Source organism: Chionomys nivalis, chromosome 13, assembly GCF_950005125.1.
Source record: "Chionomys nivalis chromosome 13, mChiNiv1.1, whole genome shotgun sequence".
Lineage (NCBI taxonomy): Eukaryota > Metazoa > Chordata > Mammalia > Rodentia > Cricetidae > Chionomys > Chionomys nivalis.
This window is the reverse complement of record NC_080098.1, coordinates 9,695,782-9,717,499: the sequence shown is the minus strand read 5'-3', so window position 1 is coordinate 9,717,499 and position 21,718 is coordinate 9,695,782. Positions and strand designations below refer to the sequence as shown.

At 38.8% G+C, this 21,718-nt stretch overlaps 1 protein-coding gene across 1 annotated transcript in view; it reads left to right on the top strand.

Moving 5' to 3' along the window:
* Window positions 1-21,718, top strand: part of Myo3a (myosin IIIA) — a 165,401-nt gene that overhangs the window by 21,803 nt on the left and 121,880 nt on the right. Inside the window, exons 3-5 of the mRNA XM_057787845.1 lie at window positions 4,866-4,970; window positions 6,269-6,368; window positions 19,205-19,281. Coding sequence (XP_057643828.1) covers window positions 4,866-4,970; window positions 6,269-6,368; window positions 19,205-19,281 — 282 coding nt within the window. The remainder of the gene's footprint in view (window positions 1-4,865; window positions 4,971-6,268; window positions 6,369-19,204; window positions 19,282-21,718) is intronic.

Sequence of the window (21,718 nt, the reverse complement as noted above, 5' to 3'; positions counted from 1 at the left end):
CTGTGTGATTTTATATTTTATATCTATTCAAGGTGATAATGAATTTAGGCCATGACACATAATTGTGGTTAATAATTTTGACATGTAAAGGCTGGTACTGTAACCTCTTTATTATTTTATTGTCTGGAAATATTTCCAGTTGTTTATGTTGTCTTATTAAGCTGTAAAATAGAAGATAATGAAATCTTTGAGGGGTCATCATGACCTTTCATAGAATTCTTCCATAATTAGCAGTCGTGTCTTTTATCTCATGTTCTTGTAAAGCTCTGTTGATATTTCTAGAGGGAACAGCTCACTTTTCATCATTACTGAGAGCTACATTTTGTGTTTTCCACAGTGGAGCTCTGGATCTCGCTCTGCAAGCTTGCTCAGTGAGTCCTGCACAGTTGAGGACAGGGTCATATTTACGTGGGATGACTTTTTTCTTTATTTACCATTAAAATCTCTTTTTGATTTAATTGAAATATACATACTTGTTTTTAAATGTTTAGTGAGTTTAAGTAGAATTCTAGGGAAATGACATAATTTCCATCTTGTGAAGGTCATAAAATGTATTACTATCTGTTTGGAGAGAGGCCTAAGCAGTCCAATAATGAATAAGACAGGGGCATAAAAAAAAATCTGATAAAACTAAACTGCACCCTCTAAACTACAGTTCTGAATTTCAGGAGAAATAACAACCACAGTGAATATGCTAGAACAGCCTGGAGGAAACCACCATATGCCTGTGATGACAGACCCCACCTGTGGAGCCAGCCTCTCTAGGCTCTGCAGGTGTTTCTCCTGTGCATCTCCTGTCCACATAGAATCCATGTAATTAATTTTCATTCCTCTAATTAGGTTGTTGTTGCACCAGTTCTAATTCATCTTAATAATAAAATCAGGATAAATGCTGAAAGATCAAAGAGACAAAGGAGCAAGTCACAGTCAGCTCTGACCTTGCTAACTCCTCAACTGAAAAAGGGCTGAGCTCCGCCTCTTTCTGCCTTATATTCCTCCTTCTGCCCAGCCATATCACTTCCTGTCTGTCTGTACAGACCTCCAGGCCTCTATGGTTAACTAGTAGCTAGATCCACCCTCTGCTCTTCAGGCAAGCTTTATTTGTTAGAGCCATAGACAAAATATCACCACGGGTTGTTGTCATTTATTTTAATCCTGGCACTGTTGACATTTTGGCCTGCATGATTCCGCATTGTAGAAGGCCGTCCTCTGAGTTTCTGGATGGTTGGCATCATCCTTAACCTCTAGATACCAGCAACAGCTTCCTAGCCCCAGTGATAAAGATTATCACTAAGCATGGTGAGGTATCCCCGAGAGTACACCTGAGAACCACAGGTGTCCTAGTTCTTTGCATATGCTAATAACTCAATAAGTATTTGTGGAACATGAATAAATTGCGATTCTTCTAAAATGCATTTTTAACTGTAATTGCTATTATGACGAATCCACATCTGTATGCATCATGTCAAGAATATTTCCTGGGTCAGCACGTCACTTCTGTCAGAAAAAAAAAACATACTGGATATAAAATTCAGCTCTGAAGTGTGTTAGCCATTAATGGCTGTAGGGGAAGAGTGTTATTTTCTCCCACTGTTCATACTTCAGTAAATAACCTCCCACTCAAGCCCATGCAAACAGCTGTAACTAAACGCAGTGGGACACACGCATACGGAAGACATGAGAGTAGACGGGTGACCTCTTGGACAGAAGGGTTTCCACAAGAAAGGGTGGGAATGAGAGGGCAATCGGAGCAACAATGACTAAAATTCACTATATTCATGTTTAAACCGTGAAAGAATAAAAATGAGCCAGTTGGAAAAAAATTAACCAAGAGTAAATCATTTCTGAGAATGCACAGGAAAGGGACTTAACTTTTATTATTATTATTATTATTATTATTATTATTATTATTATTATTATTAACCGTGGATTAATTTGTATGACCATTCCCAGTGTCAGCAACTGGGCTTTCACTTACTTGCTTGTTTAGTGAATAGATATTATTAGCTTTTGAGTAGTTTGGGGTTTGCAGATTTTTCAGGATTGACCTGAAATTCATTATGCTGATTCAAAGAAGGCAGACTTCAGACTATTTCACTAACACAGTAATGTAAACCTAAACAAAACAGTAAGCTGAGATTTTCTCTAAATGCTCATTTTTCATTTTAGAATATATAACCTACAATGGGAATGCAGCTACAAGAGGAAATACAGGAATATTCAAAGAGGTTGAAACAAGAAGGAAGCTTTTAAAGACAGAAAGAAGAGGGTAACATTAGCTGCTTTGAAATACTATCCACGGTGTAGTGTTAACAACGGGAGTAGCATCAGTCAGAGGTAGAGCACGCACTTCTGTGTAGACATGCTTGAGAACATACTTTTGTATACAGGTGGCCTCCATGCAAGTGTGTGATCCTGACAGATTTGGTCATAGCGTACCCCAACACTACTGCGTAAGAGCCTTTCCTCTTTCTGGACAGCATTCACATTTCTTTCACAAAACACAGCCCCAGAAGGAACTACACATTGCAAAAGAAGAAGAAAAGAGGAGGAGAAGAAAAAGAAAGGAAACATAGTTGTTTCTTTTCACTCTTTGAGGGCGTGCCACCCAGCTCCCAGATAAATACATGGAGACTTATTTTTACTTATGAATGCCTGGCCTTAGTTTGGCTTGTTTCTAGTCAGCTTTTCTAACTTAAATTAACCCATTTCTCTTTAACTACATTTTGCCTCTGCACTTTTTATCTTTCTTTCCTTCTTACTCCGTGGCTGGCTGTGTGGCTGGCAGACCTTGTCATTCTCTTCTCCTTTTCTTACTCTTCACTTCCTTCCCTAGATTTCTTCTCTTAGTTATTCTCTCTGCATGCCAGCCCCACCTATTTCTCTCTCCTGCATAGTTATAGGCCATTCAGCTCTTTATTAGACCTATCGGGTGTTTTAGGCAGGCAAAGACACAGCTTCACAGAGTTAAACAAATGCAACATAAAAGAATGCACCACATCTTTACATCATTAAACAAATATTCCACAGCATAAATGAATGTAACACATATTAAACTAATATTCCACAAGAAGAAAGGAAGGAATGAATGAAGGAACAAAGGAAGGAAGAAAGGAAGGGAGGGAGGGAGGGAGGGAGGGAGGGAGGGAGGGAGGGAGGGAGGGAGGGAGGGAGGGAGGGAAGGAGTCTCTAGCATTGTTTTTCATAAATTCACTAACTAGTTCTAATGCCTTGGTTCTTATAAAGCAGCAGTTCTCAACCTGTGGGCCGCAGCCCATTTGGGGGCTCAAACGACCCTTTCCAGGGATCGCCTAAGACCATCAGAAAGCACAGATCTTTAAATTATGATTCATAAAAGTACCAAAATTACAGTTATGAGGTAGCACCCAAAATAATTTTATGGTTGAAGGTCACCACAACATGAGGAACTGTACTAAAGGGTCACAGCATTAGGAAGGTTGAGAACCACTGTTGTAAAGGAATGGCCAGGCATTTTAAAGTACTCAGTTTCTTTTCAGTTGTTTGAGAATAATTTTGTAAGACAATCTGCCAACCCGTGGTGGAAGCAGCCTGACCCTGTATGGCGTGCACCGGGTAGCAGCACTTACATTGTGTTCATCTTCCTGAAACAAAAGAAAACAGAGGCCTTGACGTGCTGGGCTGTCCACAGTCCTGAATTAGCTGGAAGTTCAATTTGAGTGAAGAAAGAAAGGAGTTATGGATATGACTCCATTTCTTCATCTTTACTGGGGAGATGATGATGCTTACTTCCCAAAATGGTGAGGTTCACAGATAATTCATGTGAAAGTGTTAGACATGTGCCCAGTATCCAGTAAATTCTGAATACATCATGTTTGTTACTATCTAATCCAGATGTGTTTAGCATCCTAGTAAAATTCAAAATGTTAGAAAAGACGTTGGGGAAAGAGGTATTCAATATTTCAATTTAGAATGCTAAAGATACCTTTGCTTCCACTCCTCTTCTCAGCCTGTTAGAGCTCAGAATGGTGGCTCTGTGGGTTCCCGGGCAGTGGTGCAATGATACAGAAGCAGGTGGTGAAGAAGGCCACAGACAAGATCCAGGGCAGGAGGGCAAGGTTGCAGCAGTCCATAGTGTTCAGCATCAGGGATCAAGGACTTGCAGAATCCGTGCATTCTTGCGATGTTGTTGTGGTCTAGGACCAAGTTACCTCTCTTCTCCATCCACTGCCATATCAGTGTTGGTCTGGAATGCAGACTAAGTGCCTTCTTTGAAAGTTTCAGTGTGACTTAATGTTACCTAATTTTGCAGAGTCCTCATATGAAAAGTTTCTTCACCATATTCTTTCCTTTTGTCGGTTCAGATTCTCTCTGCTTTTGTGTGCAGAGAAGGAGGGCGCTAGCGAGCAGAGGCAGCGTAATATTCCAGACTGGTTCCAAGGGTTCTATTTGCCATATTTACTTACGTGTACTTAGCAGTTTTGCCTAAAATGAGGTTTATTTCTTTTTAAAATGCTCATTTAAAGTAGTGTATATCCATGAACAACAGTAATTGAAATATCAGAAGTCAGTATTGCTTTTAAGGCTTACATCCTAAATTGGGGAATAATTTGTAGAATCATAATTCCTATCCTTAAAGTTAAGCAGAAGATTCTCTTCTAAAAACTAATTTAGATGAAACCTGTGTTCTACTTATCAGTCATATGTAATCACAAGTCTCTATGTTCACTTCATTTGTGATTTCATGAAAATAATGAAAGTCATTTATGAGAGGACTTAAGCACAATACCCAGATAAATTGTTTGAAACATTTTAAGGAAACTTTTTACAGTAAGAACTTTAAAACATTGTTCATTTTAATGCCCATCTGACATGCCCAATTCCAGCTGTGCAATGGAGGGTCGGTGACGGAGCTTGTGAAAGGATTGCTGAAGAGGGGAGAGAGGATGAGCGAGCCTATAATTGCATATATTTTACATGAAGCACTAATGGTAAGGGCATTTGAATTCTTTGTACAACAATTAGAAAGTAGTTCTAGCTAAATAAATATGTAGATCCTACTTAAAATGTATAACCACATTAGTATTGTCTAATAAGGGTGGCATGCAGTTTGGATGTTAAGCATAGTCAATTTGGGTTTTTCATTAGAAGTCAACTTTGTTTTGATGGGCTTCTGATTTCTGCTCTTAGGTATTATTTTAATTTTTATGGATAAATATAGAATATAGATTTTCTAGTGGTTATATTTTTATGTGCCACTATATTAACTAAGTGTATTTAGAATATTTTCCTTTTTTGGGGTCAACAATTTTTTAAGACTTGAGGGCCAACAAGAGGACTCAGCAGGTAAAGTGCTTTGCTGTCAAACATGACGACCTGAGTTTAATCCTAGAACCCATATAGTGGAAGAAGATTTGCTGTGTAGCCGGGCGGTGGTGGCGCACGCCTTTAATCCCAGCACTCGGGAGGCAGAGGCAGGCGGATCTCTGTGAGTTCGAGACCAACCTGGTCTACAAGAGCTAGTTCCAGGACAGGCTCCAAAACCACAGAGAAACCCTGTCTCAAAAAAAAAACCAAAAAAAAAAAGACTTGCTGTGTGACAATGGTCTGTACCCTATCAATTGTACTTTGATAAAATGCTGATTGGCCAGTAGCCAGGCAGGAAGTAGAGGCAGGGTGACGAGAAAAGGAGAATACTGAGAAGAGGAAGTCTAGTCTGCAGTCGTCACCCAGACGCAGAGGAAGCAAGAAAGCAAGATGTGACTGCCTCCCCTAAAAAGGTACCAAGCCACGTGGCTAACACAGACAAGAATTATGGGCTAATATAAGTTTTATAAGAGTTAATAAGAAGCCTGAGCTACTAGGTCAATCAGCTTATAATTAATGTAGACCTTTGTGTGTTTCCTTTGAGACTGAATGATTGCAGGACCACATAGAACAGAAAACTTGACCAACAAAAACTGACTCCCACAAGTTGTTCTCTGATTTCTGCATGCTTGAACATGCACATGTGTGCGTGCACACGTGTTCACAAAGAAATTACTGCAAATGTCATTAAAAAGTGTAGAGATTTTTGGTGAAAGCTGAGAAGTGTGCTCTTTTTTGTGTGACTTTCTACATAGTCCAAGTTGGAAATGATACATTTAGGTTTGACTAACTCAATGTAAAATCTTAGTATTTGAACTCTGATTTTAACATTGGTATTGATTCTGCACAAGTGCACCACCTTAAAAAAAATGTTTCTTTGTTTTATTCTCTTAAGAATCATTATACAATTTTCACCTTCCAGGGACTTCAACATCTTCATATCAACAAAACAATCCACCGTGATGTCAAAGGGAATAACATTCTGTTGACTGCCGAAGGTGGGGTGAAGCTGGTAGATTTTGGTAAGTTTTCCTGGAAGTGCATAAGAAGTTAGCATGATTTTTATCATTTTCCAACATGTTTGCCTTTCTGAGTTGAGAGTAGGAAAAGAAATGAATATCTTTCAGTTAATTTGGCAAATGAACGTACCGCCTACCGAGTCACCCATTTTAACCCCAGATCACATGTGTATATATTTATATGTAGTTTATCCAGCAGGCCAGGCAGCATCCCAAATGGTTAAGCCTATTCTGAGAGGCCACTGCCTAGCCTCTGTTAGTGATTGCTTTATGAAGGGACACATGTCCAAGTCCAGGATTTTGAATGAGAGGAGATCTTCAAGGATCCCAGAAGATCACTTCAAGATCACTCATCCTTAGAGGTAAACATGTGGAAAATGTTCTTGAGATTCTGTGTGTCTTTTCATGATGCCCAAAAGGTCTTTGTTCACCTTTGTGACCAAGGTGCTCTCCTGAAGAAGGCCCAGCTGAGCAAGGAAAGAACTGGGGGAGGTCCTGGATGACATGATTCAACCCAAAGATCAATTACTTTTCTGCCTTCCTTTTCTCTGTTGTGTAACATGGAAAATTCCCATGTTTACCAAGCCAGTTGTTTCTGTGTGGTAACCCGAGACACAGTGCATCCCTCATCTGAACAGTTGCTTTTCACTTTGAAGGTGATTCTGTACTTTGTCATGTTTGAACTTCTAAGCCATTAGCGACAGTATTCCAGGACATCTCAATGTTGTTCTGAGACATTCTCTCCTTTCCTCCCTGAGTCCCAACTTGTGCTCCAAGATCCTGTGAATTTCTTTATTTTTAAATTTATCACACAATTATTTGGTCTTATAGTTAAAACACTCAGAAACGTATGTGTATAGGAAGAGTCTTTTACGATCAAGGTTGTGCCTCATTCTATTCTGGAGAATTACTGCTTTAAACATAGCAGTTCACTGAATATAAATTGAATCAACAAATTTTATTTTATTTGGCATCTGAAAACTGAAGCTCAACAAAGTTGGCTGATTTAATTTCAAAGTTACTGTAAAGTCCAAGTCTATAATGCCCTCATGGTTTGAGTTACCCAAGGCTTGATTTTCAGAGCACGCACAGATCAGGATGAATAGCACACGCGTCCAATATTCCTTGCACAACACTGTTTGTCTCACATGAACTTCTGCAGACTCCTGAGCAGCAGTGAGACTGACCATGGATACCTGAGTCATAAACCGGGTGCAGCCAGTCTGTGTTGCTGATTGAATTCAGAGCCATATGATTGGATGATCAGGCAGGTGTAATAAGAACTTTTGTTTTGAAATTCAAAATAGCAAGAACAATGAAACACTTTGCCCCATTGTGCCACAGGAAGGACCATTATTCTACCTAGAAAATAATGCTTTCTCCATTCTAAGACATACCTGGTGTAGAACTTGATACTGAACTTAAGAGTTTGCTCTCAGATGCATAATCTGTATTAACAGATGTTTAAAAACAAGTATAAACATCTCCAGACATTAAAGAAAAATCTGAGAAGCCAGTGGCATTGACAAATGTACTTTCAGAGATATTTTCTAAAGTCTATTAAAAATATATATTATAGCTAGATTAGAAGTAAGATGGTTGCTCTTTTTGTTCTTTGTTTGCTTATTTGTTTGTTTTCTTTAAGAGTTAAACCTTGTATCTTCCAGGTAAGCACTGTGTTAAACTTTGCTCCCAGCCCTAGGTAACCTTGTATTAGACAACTTTACAAATACATGGATAAGAGCAAAACAAGAGCTTTGGTTTTAGATTATTTTGTTTGTAGACTTTCAGCGATCATTAGAAAATAGGGCCAGTTGTCTATTAAATGTGTTCTTGGTGTCCAATGCCCAAGGCACATTATTTGCATGTAAGATACTGTTTATATTTTTCTTTTCCATGGTAAGCAGATGTGGAATTTGGTTCACTCAAATGAACAGTGGGGTTTTTATGATTAAAAACTCGAGGTGGTAGATATACATATATGTAACAATGTTCTTTGAAAGAAGAAATTATAAGATGTAATAAAGCACAAACTGCAACATCAAACCCAAGAGCAACATCCTCATTGGATGTGTAAATCAAATTTCCTGAGTTGGATTCTTCTTGGAGCAAAAGGATTTAGAATACATCTTACGTTAATATCTTGCATCCTAAAGTGTACTCAGAGCTCGTTAGGGTCACTGAAGATAGTAGGTGGCTGTTAGTCAGGTCATGTACTTAGATCTAAGGATTCAGAACTAGGTACCATCAGTAAAAGAGAACAAGCACTGTTTGTCTTTCTGGGTCAGGGTAACTTCACTCAATATAATATGCTGTGCTTTCATCCATTTACCTAAAAATTTCATGATGACATTTTTCTTTGCAGATGAGTATTACTCCATAGTGTACCACATTTGCCTTCTCCATCTTTTGGAAGATAGTTTCCTAGTTATTGTAAATAGAGTAGACATCAACACGACTGAGCAAGTATATGTGGATTAGGATGGTGAGTCCTTTGGGTTTATGCCAAGGAGTGCCATAAGTGGGTCATATGGTAGATTTACTTTTAGCTTTTTGGCAATTCTCTATGCTGGTTGCCAGAGTGACTGTACCAGTTAGCAATCCCACAAGCAGTGAATGAGGGGTTGATCCTCTTCCCCTACATCCTGAACAATGTGTTTTCAAGTTGTTTCCTTGGTCTTAGCCATTCCAAGCAGAGTAAGCTGAAGTCTCAAAATAGTTTAGTTTGCATTTTCCTAATTACTAAGAGTGTTGAACACATATTAGATGTGTTTTTATCCATTTTTATTTCTTTTTGTTTAAGAACTCTCTGTTCAGACCCACAGCTTAGTTTTTAGTTGTGTCATGTGTTTTCTTGACTCTTTGTTTTTTGAATTCCTTGTATATTCTGGATTTTAATCTCTGAACGATATGTAACTTGGAAAGATTTTTCTCTCACTCTCTAGGCTTCCTCTTCGCTTGATTGTTTCCATAGCTTTACAGAAGCATTTTAATTTTATGAGGTACCATGTGTCAATCATTGGCCTAATTCCTGTACAAATAGAGCCTATTTAGAAAGTCCTTTCTTATGCCTGTATCTTGGAGGGTAGTGCCTATATTTTCTTCAAGTTGTTTTACATATCATATTTTACATTGAGGTCTTTGATACATCTGGAGTTGATTTTTGTGCTACATGATAGATATGCCTCTACTTTCATTCTTTTACATGTGGCAAAGCTAAATAAATTCTATAGGTTATGTATGCAGGTGTACATATAGCATTCCAGGCACTAGGGAAGGTTTGGTCATTAAGAGACATAACGACAACAACAAAATTACAAGTGTATGAGATACTTGTCTTGAGCTGACTTCTTTACAACTATGAAACCTGGACAATGAAATGCTCCTCAGAGCAGTGGCTGAATGTGTTTGAGATAGCATGCCTCAGGAGGATTCTAGGCGTCACACGAAGAGATAGACTGCACAATGATGACATTGAGAAACATCTCCATCTACAAAAGGAAGTAAACTACAAGATATGGCAAAGGCATCTTCTGCCATGTTATGAGAATGAATGATGACAGGTACCAGAAGATAGCACTGCTTGGAGGAGTTCACGGGATAAGGTGAAGAAGAAGACCCAAAAAATGCTGGATAGACAGCATAAAGGAAGACTGTGGAACCTTGGGTATGACAATGACACAAGCATCTAGGACTGCCCGGGATAGGAACAACTGGAATACTGCCATAAATGGGCTATCCATGCATGTTTAAGCATTGCCAAAACATGAGATGATGACGATGACGATGATGGTGATGATGATGATGGCATGTATATATGCATACATATGCATGTAACAATAAAAATGAAAGGAATTGTAAAATTGGAAGGGGAGGGAGAAGTTGAAACTAGAAGAGGGAGGGACAGTAGTGATGATGTAAATGCAGTGCTCATGTATGAATTACTCAAAAATATAAGCCTATTTAAAAATAAAGATTTTAATATTTCATCTCCTGTACATTGTTATAGGCACAGTAACTATCTGACACATGGTTGTTCCTTTATGAAATAAGAATTCCCAGGTGTCCCTTTATGTTTCTAATAAATAGCTTTTTACTACAGCAAAGTCAGTATTATTTTAAATATTAAGAAATATAATTACACAAAAGTAGGACTTAGCTTGTTAGCACTAACCATAAGCATAGTCTGTCTGAGAACAGTTTTTGTGGTTAAGGGAGACATACAATTGTGGAAAGCCACCAAACCCCTTTAGAGAGCTAGGAGACTCGTGAGCTGGTCCAAACTTTTAATGAGGTGCATCAGTGGTCATGGGTGCATGGTCAGTCAATAAACAAAATGAGCTCCCAGGAGATAACTTCTTTAGGCAGGTCAGCTAATGTTGAAAAAGCTGTCCTTATCTAGAACATAAACTGAAAAAGAGACTCGGTTTAAAGACAGCCTGCAGCCTTCCTCTTTGTGGAATTTTCCCTGGGGAATGTCCTTTCTAATAGGACACTTAGCATTTTGGCACAGGAGCACGAGATGATATCTTGTGATTTACTTAGACATCGTTCTTATGACAGAGTAGTTTATGCCTTTAAATCTCTCATTATCCACATGCCCCATTTTATATTAATTCCCTAGTGTGTAATGTAGGTCAAAGAGAAGTTGTGACTTAGTCATTAATAAGCCACTTGTTAGGATCAAATGAGGAAGGCGCACTTGAATTTGGAGACTGGAAGTACCCCTTCCTTTCTTCCTAAACATTCAGAAAGAGCCGTTAGTAGGTGGGACAGGCAAGCACTGGAAAGGGGTTCCTTTTCACACAACTTAGGTCCCGACAGAGGTCAGGAAGGTATCCGCACTGGGAGGGTGTTAATTATGGTGCCATAGGATGGGGTCATGGGTTCCCAAGTGGAAGGAGAAGAACATCTATGAGGGGTGGTAGTGGTGATGTCAAGTGGATTTTCAGGCCTAAAGTGAGGTGGATGGAGCATCTGCATAGGGATAGGAACTAGAGGCTGCAGCCTCGATAGCCTCAGGAAATTAACCAGAACTTCTGCCTGATTGAGAATGGAATTACAAATGTGGAGAAAGATAAATATATGTGTAGGTGTCAAAATAAATATAATAATGAAAGCTCCATGCTCAGGAGAGGTCAGCCAACACAGATTAGAGAGCTTTCATATTGTTTTTAAGAGAAAGAATGTAAAGTTTAGGGAGGTGGGGAGGATCTGAGAGGAGCTGGGGGAAGGGATCAAAATATATGAAAATTTCAAAGAATAAATAAAACCATTATCTTAAAATAAAGAATGTGTATTGTGGAATGCGTATATGTGTCTATTTCCTTACCATCTCCACTAATGAGGAGCTCAGGTCTCGTCTGGATTTGGTTTAAAATAACAATTCCCAACTAAGCGAAAGTCAGGGCCTTTAGAGGAAGAATTGTTTTAGGATTGTGTCAGATAGCCGGAGACCTACCTTCTCCAAAATGTTAAAACTTCTCAATGAGCGAGGACCCATGTCAAAGGAACACAGATATCAACTTGGAGCAAGAGCCACTCATCAAAACTGCGATCATTTGAGCATTAAAATGATAATAATGACGTAACCATAGAAACAAATCCATTGAACAAAACAGAAGTCCGTTAGTCCACACTGGCACACATATGTGCATGAATAGATGAAAGACGCAAAACCTCCTATCACAGATAGAGACAGAAGAAATGGTGGAGCTCCAAGTCATCATTCATCTCTCAACATAGTGATAATTAATTTATCCAATAAATGTCTATGTTAATGGGTCAAAGTTTGAATAAGAATAGGGTAGTCTCAGACATGACATACCTGTCCACAAAGTGTTTATTAGGCAAAAAGGTAAAAGAGAAATTTTTCGGAGGAGAAGTCTACAGACAGGTGTCAATCAAGTCAGAGTGAACATGGCTGGTCACAGGAAGAATGAAATCAGTTGACCTGACGGGATGAGTCCTGTGTCACATCCATTGTATTCCTGCCAAAGCTCAAATCATGACATAATTTCTACCAGTTCAAACTGGGGAGTAGTCTACGAACTAACAGGCCTAAAATTTGACAAATGTGCAGGTTTTGAGATTCAAGGAACAATGGAGGAGCTGGCCAGACTGTAGATCATAGAGACGGGGCAACACAAGAAGAGAACATGATCTTGGTGCATTTTGGTTTTGCTGTAATTTTGGTAGCATTGTTGAAACTCAAGGTTTGTAGGTTACATGATAGAATTTATGATTTAAAACCTAACAATTTTGATGATTACAAAGTAGGAATATCCTTGTTTATAGTAATTACAGACTATTTAGGGATGGGAAAGGCATTGTTTTGGGCCATCTACTACCAAATGAGGCAGGGCATTAAAAAAAAAAAAGAAATGAAATGAAATCTTGTATCTCTTTTGCCAACTTTTCACTAACTCTGGGATTAGGTCAAAATAAAAATGGAAGGCCAGGTGTGGTGGCTGTCACCTTTCATCCTGGCATTTGGAGGCAGCGGCAGAGCCAGGTAGATCTCGGCCTCTTTCTGTGAGTTCTAGGTTAGACTGGTCTACATAGAAAGTTCAAGCTAACCAGGGCTTAGTAGTGAGACCCTGTCTCTAAGAACGATGACAACAAACAAAAACAACAAAGCAAGCCAGAATTCCTCTCAGTCTACGTGCCCGCTGAGACTTTTCGGTCATACTCTAGGGTCTTTACAGGAAGCAGAACTCATGTGGGCTCTGACCAGAAAAGTTCAACTGTATCAAAACCTTCCAACTTTCATTGATCTGGAAATATCTGAAAGTTCTCCCTTGTTAGGGGAGGATAATTTAGCAGATATAGAATTATTAAATAAGAGAGTTCTAACCATTTCAGTTCACTAATCCTGGCCTCACAGTTCCTGCAGAGAGATGAACTCTCAATCTTGTCATGGGTCCATTATGTGAAGTCACTTGTCTCATTCTGTTCCAAAATTCTGCCTCAGACAGTCTTTGTGGAGGTGGGAGGCAGGGCAGTGTCCTCTATCTCCTCTTACTTCTAGTTTATTGACTTTTATATGTGCTTACATTTGTCATCCATAGGATTTGGAAACATTTGGGCCATTATGTTTTGAATAACCTTCCCCCTTTCTCTTTTCTCCTTGGATCCAACTGTGCATCTATGAGTCTCCATGAAGGCATCTCATGAATTCCTGGGCTCTGTTCACCACAATCTTTCATTGTGTTCACATGATTGAAAATTTCAGTTGTCTTCCTTCAAACTCACTGATTCTTATACCTGCTCAAATCTTTAAATCTTGCCACTTAAGAGTGTGTTTAGTTCCTTTTCTTTCATGACTTTGATGAAATATTGACAGAAACAGGTTTACATTTTAAAAGCACACCCATGGTGGTAAAGGCACAGCAGGGGAAATGGTGGCAGAAATATACAGGGAGGAATTCTCACACCCAGGTAGACCAAGAAGCAGAGGGCAAGGAACACTAGCACCCTACTTACCGTCTCCTTTTGACTTTTCTATGCAGCTTGGGACTATGGCCCATACTACAATGCCACCTACATTTAATCCAGACTTCCCTCTCTACTTACACCTCTCTGGAAACACTCATACAGACAACCCAAGGAGAGACCTCATTAATCCTTTAGAGCGCTGGTTCTCACCCTTCCTAATGCTGTGACCCTTTAATACAATCCCTCATTTGGTGGTGACCTCCAACCATAAAATTATATTCATTACTGCCTCACAGATGTTATTTTGGTACTGTTATGGATGGCAATTTAAATATTTGTGTTTTCCAGTGGTCTTAGTTGACCCCTATAAAAGGGTCATTTGGTCCTCAAAGAAATCTCAATCCATAGCTTGGGAATCACTACTCTAAGTATTTCTCAATTCAACCAATTTGACACTCAAAATTAACTATCACAGTGAATTTCTTCTTAGACTTTTTTTAAAAATTGGTCTTCAATTTCACTGAGACCCAAGTATCTCTGTCTTTGTTTAGTTCTCTGAGCATATTTGGATAGTCCTGTTTGAAGCCTTTGTTTAGCAAGCCCATCGTCATTCTGTCCTTTCTCAGGCATGCTTTTTGTGAGCTTATTTTTTTCTTTGCCATTATTCCCTGTGTCCTTTGTATGCCTTTAGATTTGTTTCTCTCACTGAAGCTGATTCTTTATGTCTGGTGATATAGAAGTTCTGAAAAGCAGACTTTTCCTTTCCCAGGGTTTGCTGAGCTGAGCGTGCACCCACATGCTTTGCATGCATCTCTCTGCCAAGGGTCACCCTAAAATATAAACATAAAATCTTCTTAGGCTTTTTTCAAGCCTGTTGTCTGTTTTCTCATCTAAGTCCCCACCTTTGTCTTCATTTGGGTTTTCTTTGCCACAGCTAGGGATTAGATTGCAGGCCTTGTGTAAGACAGAGGAGCACTCTACCCCTGAGCTATACTCCCAGCCCCTGGGTATTTCTGAAAGTTCTAGACTTTCATTGTTTCCATTTCAAAAAGGAAGAAGTTCAAGCGGGACACACTAGGTGAAAGTTGCCTTTAGTTTTAGGCTTTAATAGAGTTGACCTTGCAGCTGTAGGGGGGAGGGAAGGACTCCAAAGCCACATCAGAGGTTCTTCCTAACCCTCCAAAAAGAGATGCAGGAGGTGTGGTCTGATTTTCCCAAGATCCTACATCTGGATCTCTTAAAGCTGTGGCTACAATGTCTATAACCTAACAGAACTCATTTCACAGATTTACTCACAAGGCTGGGGACTCTTGGTCAGCCCTAAATTTGCAGCGTAAGCTATGGCAGCAGTAGGGATTTGGAGAGTTGAGGGAGTCCCATAGTCTGATTGAGTAAGGCCCACCTACATTGCAGAGGCTTGATCTGATTGTAGTCCATAAGGGTAAATGCTGATTTACCCAAAAATCACCTCCACAGAAATAGCCACAATATTGTTTGACCAAGTATCCTTGCACCATAATCCTGTCAATTAGACACATGACAGTAACCACCACACTGCCTTAACCTCAACTGCAGAATGATACTCTTAGATGGTGTAAAGTATTTTATGGCCTCTTACAGTGAAAATTATATATATATATATTATAAAATTATATATTATATAATATATTTTATAAAATTATATATGCACATACATAATATATATTTTAATTCAGCTCTCATTCAGTTTTATTATTGTTGTTTAGAATTTTGCTTTAACGATGTCTGTTTAAAATTGTCTAGAAATAACATATTAGATATTTCTGCCATCTCTCTGGAACCCTGAAGAAATTCCTGAACACCAGTATAAATCCTATGCATTTCTCTTCCTGGACCTGGGACTTGTGAAATCGGAACAGCCAGCAAGGCTTTTTCGTTGGACCTAGAAGAGCCTGAAAATTCCCCAGCAAAGCAAAGGGCTGGAGATCATTAGCATAAACCTGTGGCTGTGATTCTGAGTGGATTTCTACTGCCTGTTTAGCGTGATTTCTGTTTGGCCTCCTGCTCCTTTCCATAATGTCTCCCTATCCTAAGTTTTCTGCCTGGAATTTTCCACCCTTCAGCGTCTTCTCTCTTGAGATGATTATGTAACTATTCACTTTGGTGACTAATTCCTTTTGTTACTCTCTGGACAAACTGTCTTTCCTAATCTTTTTACTTCCTGGGGCTACTGAACTCATGCTTTAGATCCTTGTGGCTTTTTAAAGTAATTTATGCCAATTATCCAGAGTTTTGTGCTTTTAATCTTCTTAGCTGTTTTTCTTGCGGGAATTTATGGTGAGTAAAAATGCAGCTCACCCTAAAAAAAACCTGCTTCTGCTCAGCTTTATTTCATTCACCGGAAGTAAGACTTTGACAAGCTGCCTGTGGGGTTGAATCTTGGTGAGTGAAATGATCTTGAGGCATAATGGGAACTGGAGAAGCATCCCGAATGTGGGCTCTAACAAATGCCTCCTTGGTCCTGCTGTCTCAGAATGGGATGTGCTCCTGTTTTTAATGTCACAGTCACCTCATATTCTCAAGAACACCTTTCTCACATAGTTTTATTGTTCACTTATTTGTGTGTTTGTGTTTTCTTTGTTTACCACAGTTTTCTTCTGAAGGAGTGATGCGTAACTTGTTTTTCTTAAAGATTTTCGATGACACCAAATGACGCAAGAGTCTCCTAGGGTGTTGTAGTCTGTCACCTGAGCCCTGCCAGTGGTCTTTGTAGGGGATACCAACACTGGTGTGTGTGCAAACTACTGTTCGCATTCAAGAATAGTTATTCCTCTCAGGTTATTATTGTAATGACATCCTTTAAAATAGCTGTCAGCAGAGTGAACCACCTCTGTTTCTATGGGCAGTGTCCCTATTTAGATTTCTTTTTTAATCATTCAGGCTATTTGATCAGAACCCTTGGAGGCCAACTGTTTGCCTCAGAAAATCCTTAATGCCATATGAATATAAACTAGAAATGTAGTACAGTTTCCTATAAGCACAGAGCCTCTCAGCCTTAAAAATTCAAAATTGCCTATTGTCCTCGTGAATTTGCTGTTTAAGATCTAAAGTCCCTGGGACTTTGTATTTAGAGTTCCTTTGTTCTAAGCAATATAAACTAACTCTGACCAGTGTTAAATCAGGATGCTGTGGACAGCACTGGCTGCTCAGGGAACTGAGGGAGAAGTTGGGAGTTGTGGCTACTTTGGACCTCTGGAGGGAACGAACCTTCTTGCTGACGGCTAAACTCTAATGCTTTGCCCTCTTAAGTGTCTCTATTCATAATTCACTTTTTAAGAAACATAATGAAATATCAGGATCATATGCCATGCCTCTATATTCTGTCCTTAGCGTTCTGCCCATTTACATTCCTGTGTCATGTAGATGGATGTTCCTTGAAAGCCAGCTTTGTGTATGAATTCCAACACTAGCTCAGATGTGACCACTTACCAAAAAATGCCACTTCTTCTGGCATAATCTTTATGCCTAGAAAAAAATGTTAATTAGCTTAAAAAATCACTTTCCTACTAGGAACAAACCTTGTTTTTTATTTTGTTATGTGTGGCCTTTAGTTTTTTTTTATTCTCTTTCTCTTTATATATCACTTAAATGACATTTGAACTGCTATGCTATATTTAATCAAATAGAGGCAAAAATATAACCAAGGGTTAACTATAACTTAGCTTTTCTTAAATAATCGAATACCCTTAGAATAAGTTTTAAAATTTTTATACTCATTTTAAATTAAAACTTCTTTTAAAATTCCATCTATATAAATTGCTATACTATCATACAGTCCAATTTTAATTACACTGACTTTAGTTCATAGATGATATGAAACAAAATAGAATGCTTAGAGCTACATTTAATTTTTCTCATTTATAAAGTGTATGGAACAGAGGGAGAGGCTGAATTTGGAAAGGATGTATTATGGGTTAATGTCCTTTTCACATGGTCTGTTGGGAAATATTGATGATGAACTTTAAGAATTCTTTAGATAATTGCCCTGGAATTTGAAAAAAATAATATATAGTAAAGATGTTATTCTCTAATAATTAATATTTTGCAGGCAAGCTTTAAAGAAACTAAATTAGGGTCATACTTATGTCCAGCTATACAAGTTCATTAAGGGAAGCAACTGACATAGAACCAGAGCCTGGTCCCTCCCAGACTGGTCAAGAATCCTATCACAGAAGTGACCATTTGACCAAATCCGGCCTTTTAATTTCACAGTAAAAAGTAGATGTTACCTTGAGAGAATAAAGTCTCAATTAATACTTTCCTCTGCTGGGCTCATCAGATAAGCAGCACAAGAGCAGCCTTCTTGGAACTCACTGAGGAGAGGACTTGACTAAGCAGGGACACCAAAGAGTGAAAACTTATGGCCTAGATGGAGTCCCTCAGAGGCCAGGAGCAGCACATCTTGGGAGGCATCTACGTGAGGAGGATTTATGAACACCAATGGAGAGATCTTAATCCACATTTGGTTTTGAAGTTTAGAGGAGTTATTTCTAACTAGGCGGAAATAGTAGAATGATGATCAGAGCGTTTGGCTAAACATGTTCATTATAGTTTGTAAACTCCCTAAAGAAAAAAACGGATTCTAACTGAATGTAATGAGGAGTGTACGATGGTATGTGTATCTCAGAAAACAAGAGGTAGTAGCTGTCAATGCTTTAATCAACAAAAAGATAGATAGAGGAGATAGATAATGTTTAAGCTTATTTAAACATTGCAGTGTGTGTGTGTACATTGAAACACCATGAGGTTTTTCATGAATGTGCACAATTTTGTGGGATTTTATTCAGTTAAAAATAAATTTTAATTTTAAAAAGGAGCAGGTGCTATTGCAGGTGTTGGTTTAGGTAGAGGAAGGTAAATTGAAACGTTCAGTCAAATGACATATAACTTGAACAAGGTTAACAAAGTAATTGTGTATGTATTTTCAGTTCAACTTCTATGGGCATATAACCCTATAAAAACATTCTTTGGTTCGCTAGAATTTGTTCAGGGGAAGGAAGGTGATAGCAAACACCATTCAAATAATAAATACAAGTCAAACTATGTGATGCAAGTAGTTTACCAAGTGGACTATCAGAAAAGGGAGAGAGCACTGTAATTGGGCTGAACAGAAGCCACCATGAAGAAAGTTAAGCCTTCAGGCAGGGCTAGCAGTTGGATAGAATTTGGATATGGAAGATAAAAACAGGAGGGACAATCTGCATTTTGGATAGAGATCCTGATTGGGCTCCTTAAAGGTAAGAATCAAGTCCAGCGGCAGCTCTGAGGGAACAGACTTCTGATGTGAATTTGTAAGAACATAGAAGCTAGAATCTCTTACATGAGCTGTTAATGCAGGAAACCATCTCCTCTCTCCTCTCTAGGTGTGTCTGCACAGCTCAGCAGCACCCGGCACCGCCTCAACACCTCCGTAGGAACGCCGTTTTGGATGGCTCCTGAGGTCAGAGAGTTTTGAAGGAGACAAGTTCTCCTTTTCATGCATGCTTTTTCTCCCTAAATGTGCTGGAACATACCACAAGAAAAGGTTTCCTCTGTTGTTTTAATGTGGGGTTTGTATATGAGCAAGAGGGAACAGGGGGAATTCTGGGTCAACTTGCTGTGAAGGAATGCATGAATAAATTGAAAGATGAGTAAGCAAATCGGGTGAGGTAAAGAGACTGCTTGAAGGCTTAATTTTTCTTGAAATTTACTTTTAGTTGTCAAGCATGTATCTGTAGTCTGGATATTTGCATGCTGTTTTATTTTTACTGTTTATTGCTATTAGTGCATTTCCTTTATTATTCTTCGGTGTTTTGATATCGGGTCTCTGTATAAGGCTAGCATTGCAGTTGTCACTGTTGGTCTGAACCTCTAAAAGTGGCGGCAGTCTGAGCTCACCTCAGACAGGACTCTGACCCAGTAAACACTTAACATCTTCAGAAACCGTGTGAAGTGGGTTTGTTTGCCAGGAAAAGCCTGTTGGATCCTACAACGGCCAAATCTGGGTAGGGCATCTGATTCTCTATTAACTCAAACAAGTCTCCAACAGATCAAAGCCCTATGCTAGTTCCCAGGTTGTTTCAGATAAGCTTCCCTCCTCACACAACATAACCCCTTTAATTGGCAAGACCCCCCTCCCCATACACACACCATTTTTGCTATCTTCTCTGCTCCTAAGAGATAGCCATGCCAGTCTTCAGTCTGCTGCTCTCCGTCTGTCCTTTCCCTCTGCTCTTATCTCTACCCCACCCCATCACACACACACACACACACACACACACACACACACACCAAAAGACAACCTTGGCAGATTGATCCCCATTAACCTTTCTTTCTACCCATGGAGCAGTCTAGCTCTGTAGTTCACTATGCCCTCATTTACACCCACTATTTGGCTACATTTTGTTTTTAAGTAATAATAAATATTTTAAGAAAACCCTTGACCTTGTTAGATTAGATTCAGGTCTGTCAACCCATGTGGTGAATTCTTATGTTAAATCACCAGCCTGGGAACTAAGTGTAACTATAGTAGACTTTTTTCACTATTACCTTACGGGACTAGTAGATGAACTCCTAAAGCATCTGAAAGTTCATGAATTACACCTTCTCCCAACAGCCCTTATTTAATGCTTTTAATCTTTTTAATTATATTGATCAATAAAGAGCACTTAGTTTTGAAAACGCTCTTTGAATCTATTGGGAAAGCTTTGCTATTTATATATGATGTTCAGGCAGCAAAGGGAGAAGCTGTTCAAATGCGACATTAATACTGCAAAATCTTCCAATTAAATTTGTTTGGAAATGAAATCCTGGTATGCTATTTCTGTTTAACTATTAATTCAGTTATTACTTATTTTTGAAAAGTTAAAACATAGCATATAGGAAAAGGATACAATTTTAATAAGTGTTTTTGAAGCTCCAATGGATTAAAATCTTTTTATCTAGGACCACATCTGTGAAGAAATGAAGTCATAGTCATGCAAAAGCCAGCACAAACGTCAATGAAAAAATCTGAAATAAGAGCCTCTTCAGAATTTGTTCCGATAAAACATCAGTGTTTTTAAATTTTACAAAAGTGAGAAGTCAATAAAAATGTAATTCTGTGCCAAATATTGTACTTTGTTTACATATATTCATACTTGAAGCATAAGATGATTGTAGTGTTATATGAGAAACATTTAGGCTTTATATTTTATGTTAGTTTATAGTAACAAAATCACAATTATACTTTTTTTTTTTTTTTTTTTTTTTTTTTTTGGTTTTTCAAGACAGGGTGTCTCTGTAGCTTTGGAGCCTGTCCTGGAACTAGCTCTTGTAGACGAGGCTGGCCTCGAACTCACAGAGATCCGCCTGCCTCTGCCTCCCAAGTGCTGGAATTAAAGGCGTGCGCCACCACCGCCCGGCCACAATTATACATTTGCTTGCCTGTAGTAGAAGCTGTCCTTTACATGTGTCTGCTAGTCACTGCTTTGTTGTCATTACTTTGTGCCTGTTCTCTTCTCTCTGTTATATGTGCTCTCTGATCCTGAAGAACATGCTCTGAATAACCAGCTTTCTATCTGCAGGGTATCCCACATGCCCCATGTTGTTAGTAATAGCGTTTCTGCTGATCTGGAGATGCTGCTCTGTGCAAAACACTTACCTGGCATGCATGAGGCCCTGTTTCCAGGGAACCGGGATAATCAAAGCATTTAATGACACATTTGTAAGAATTAGAAGGAAATAGGTAAACACATACAATATGCTCATGGTTAAGAAATGTCATGGTGTTTTCAAAATTAATCACTTGGAAAGTGAAATTCTTGGTTAACATTTCAAATTTTAATTCTATTTTAAAGTCAGCATGATTTGCCGTTTTCTCGTCTTCTTATCTATCCTCCCATCATTTATTCATCTTT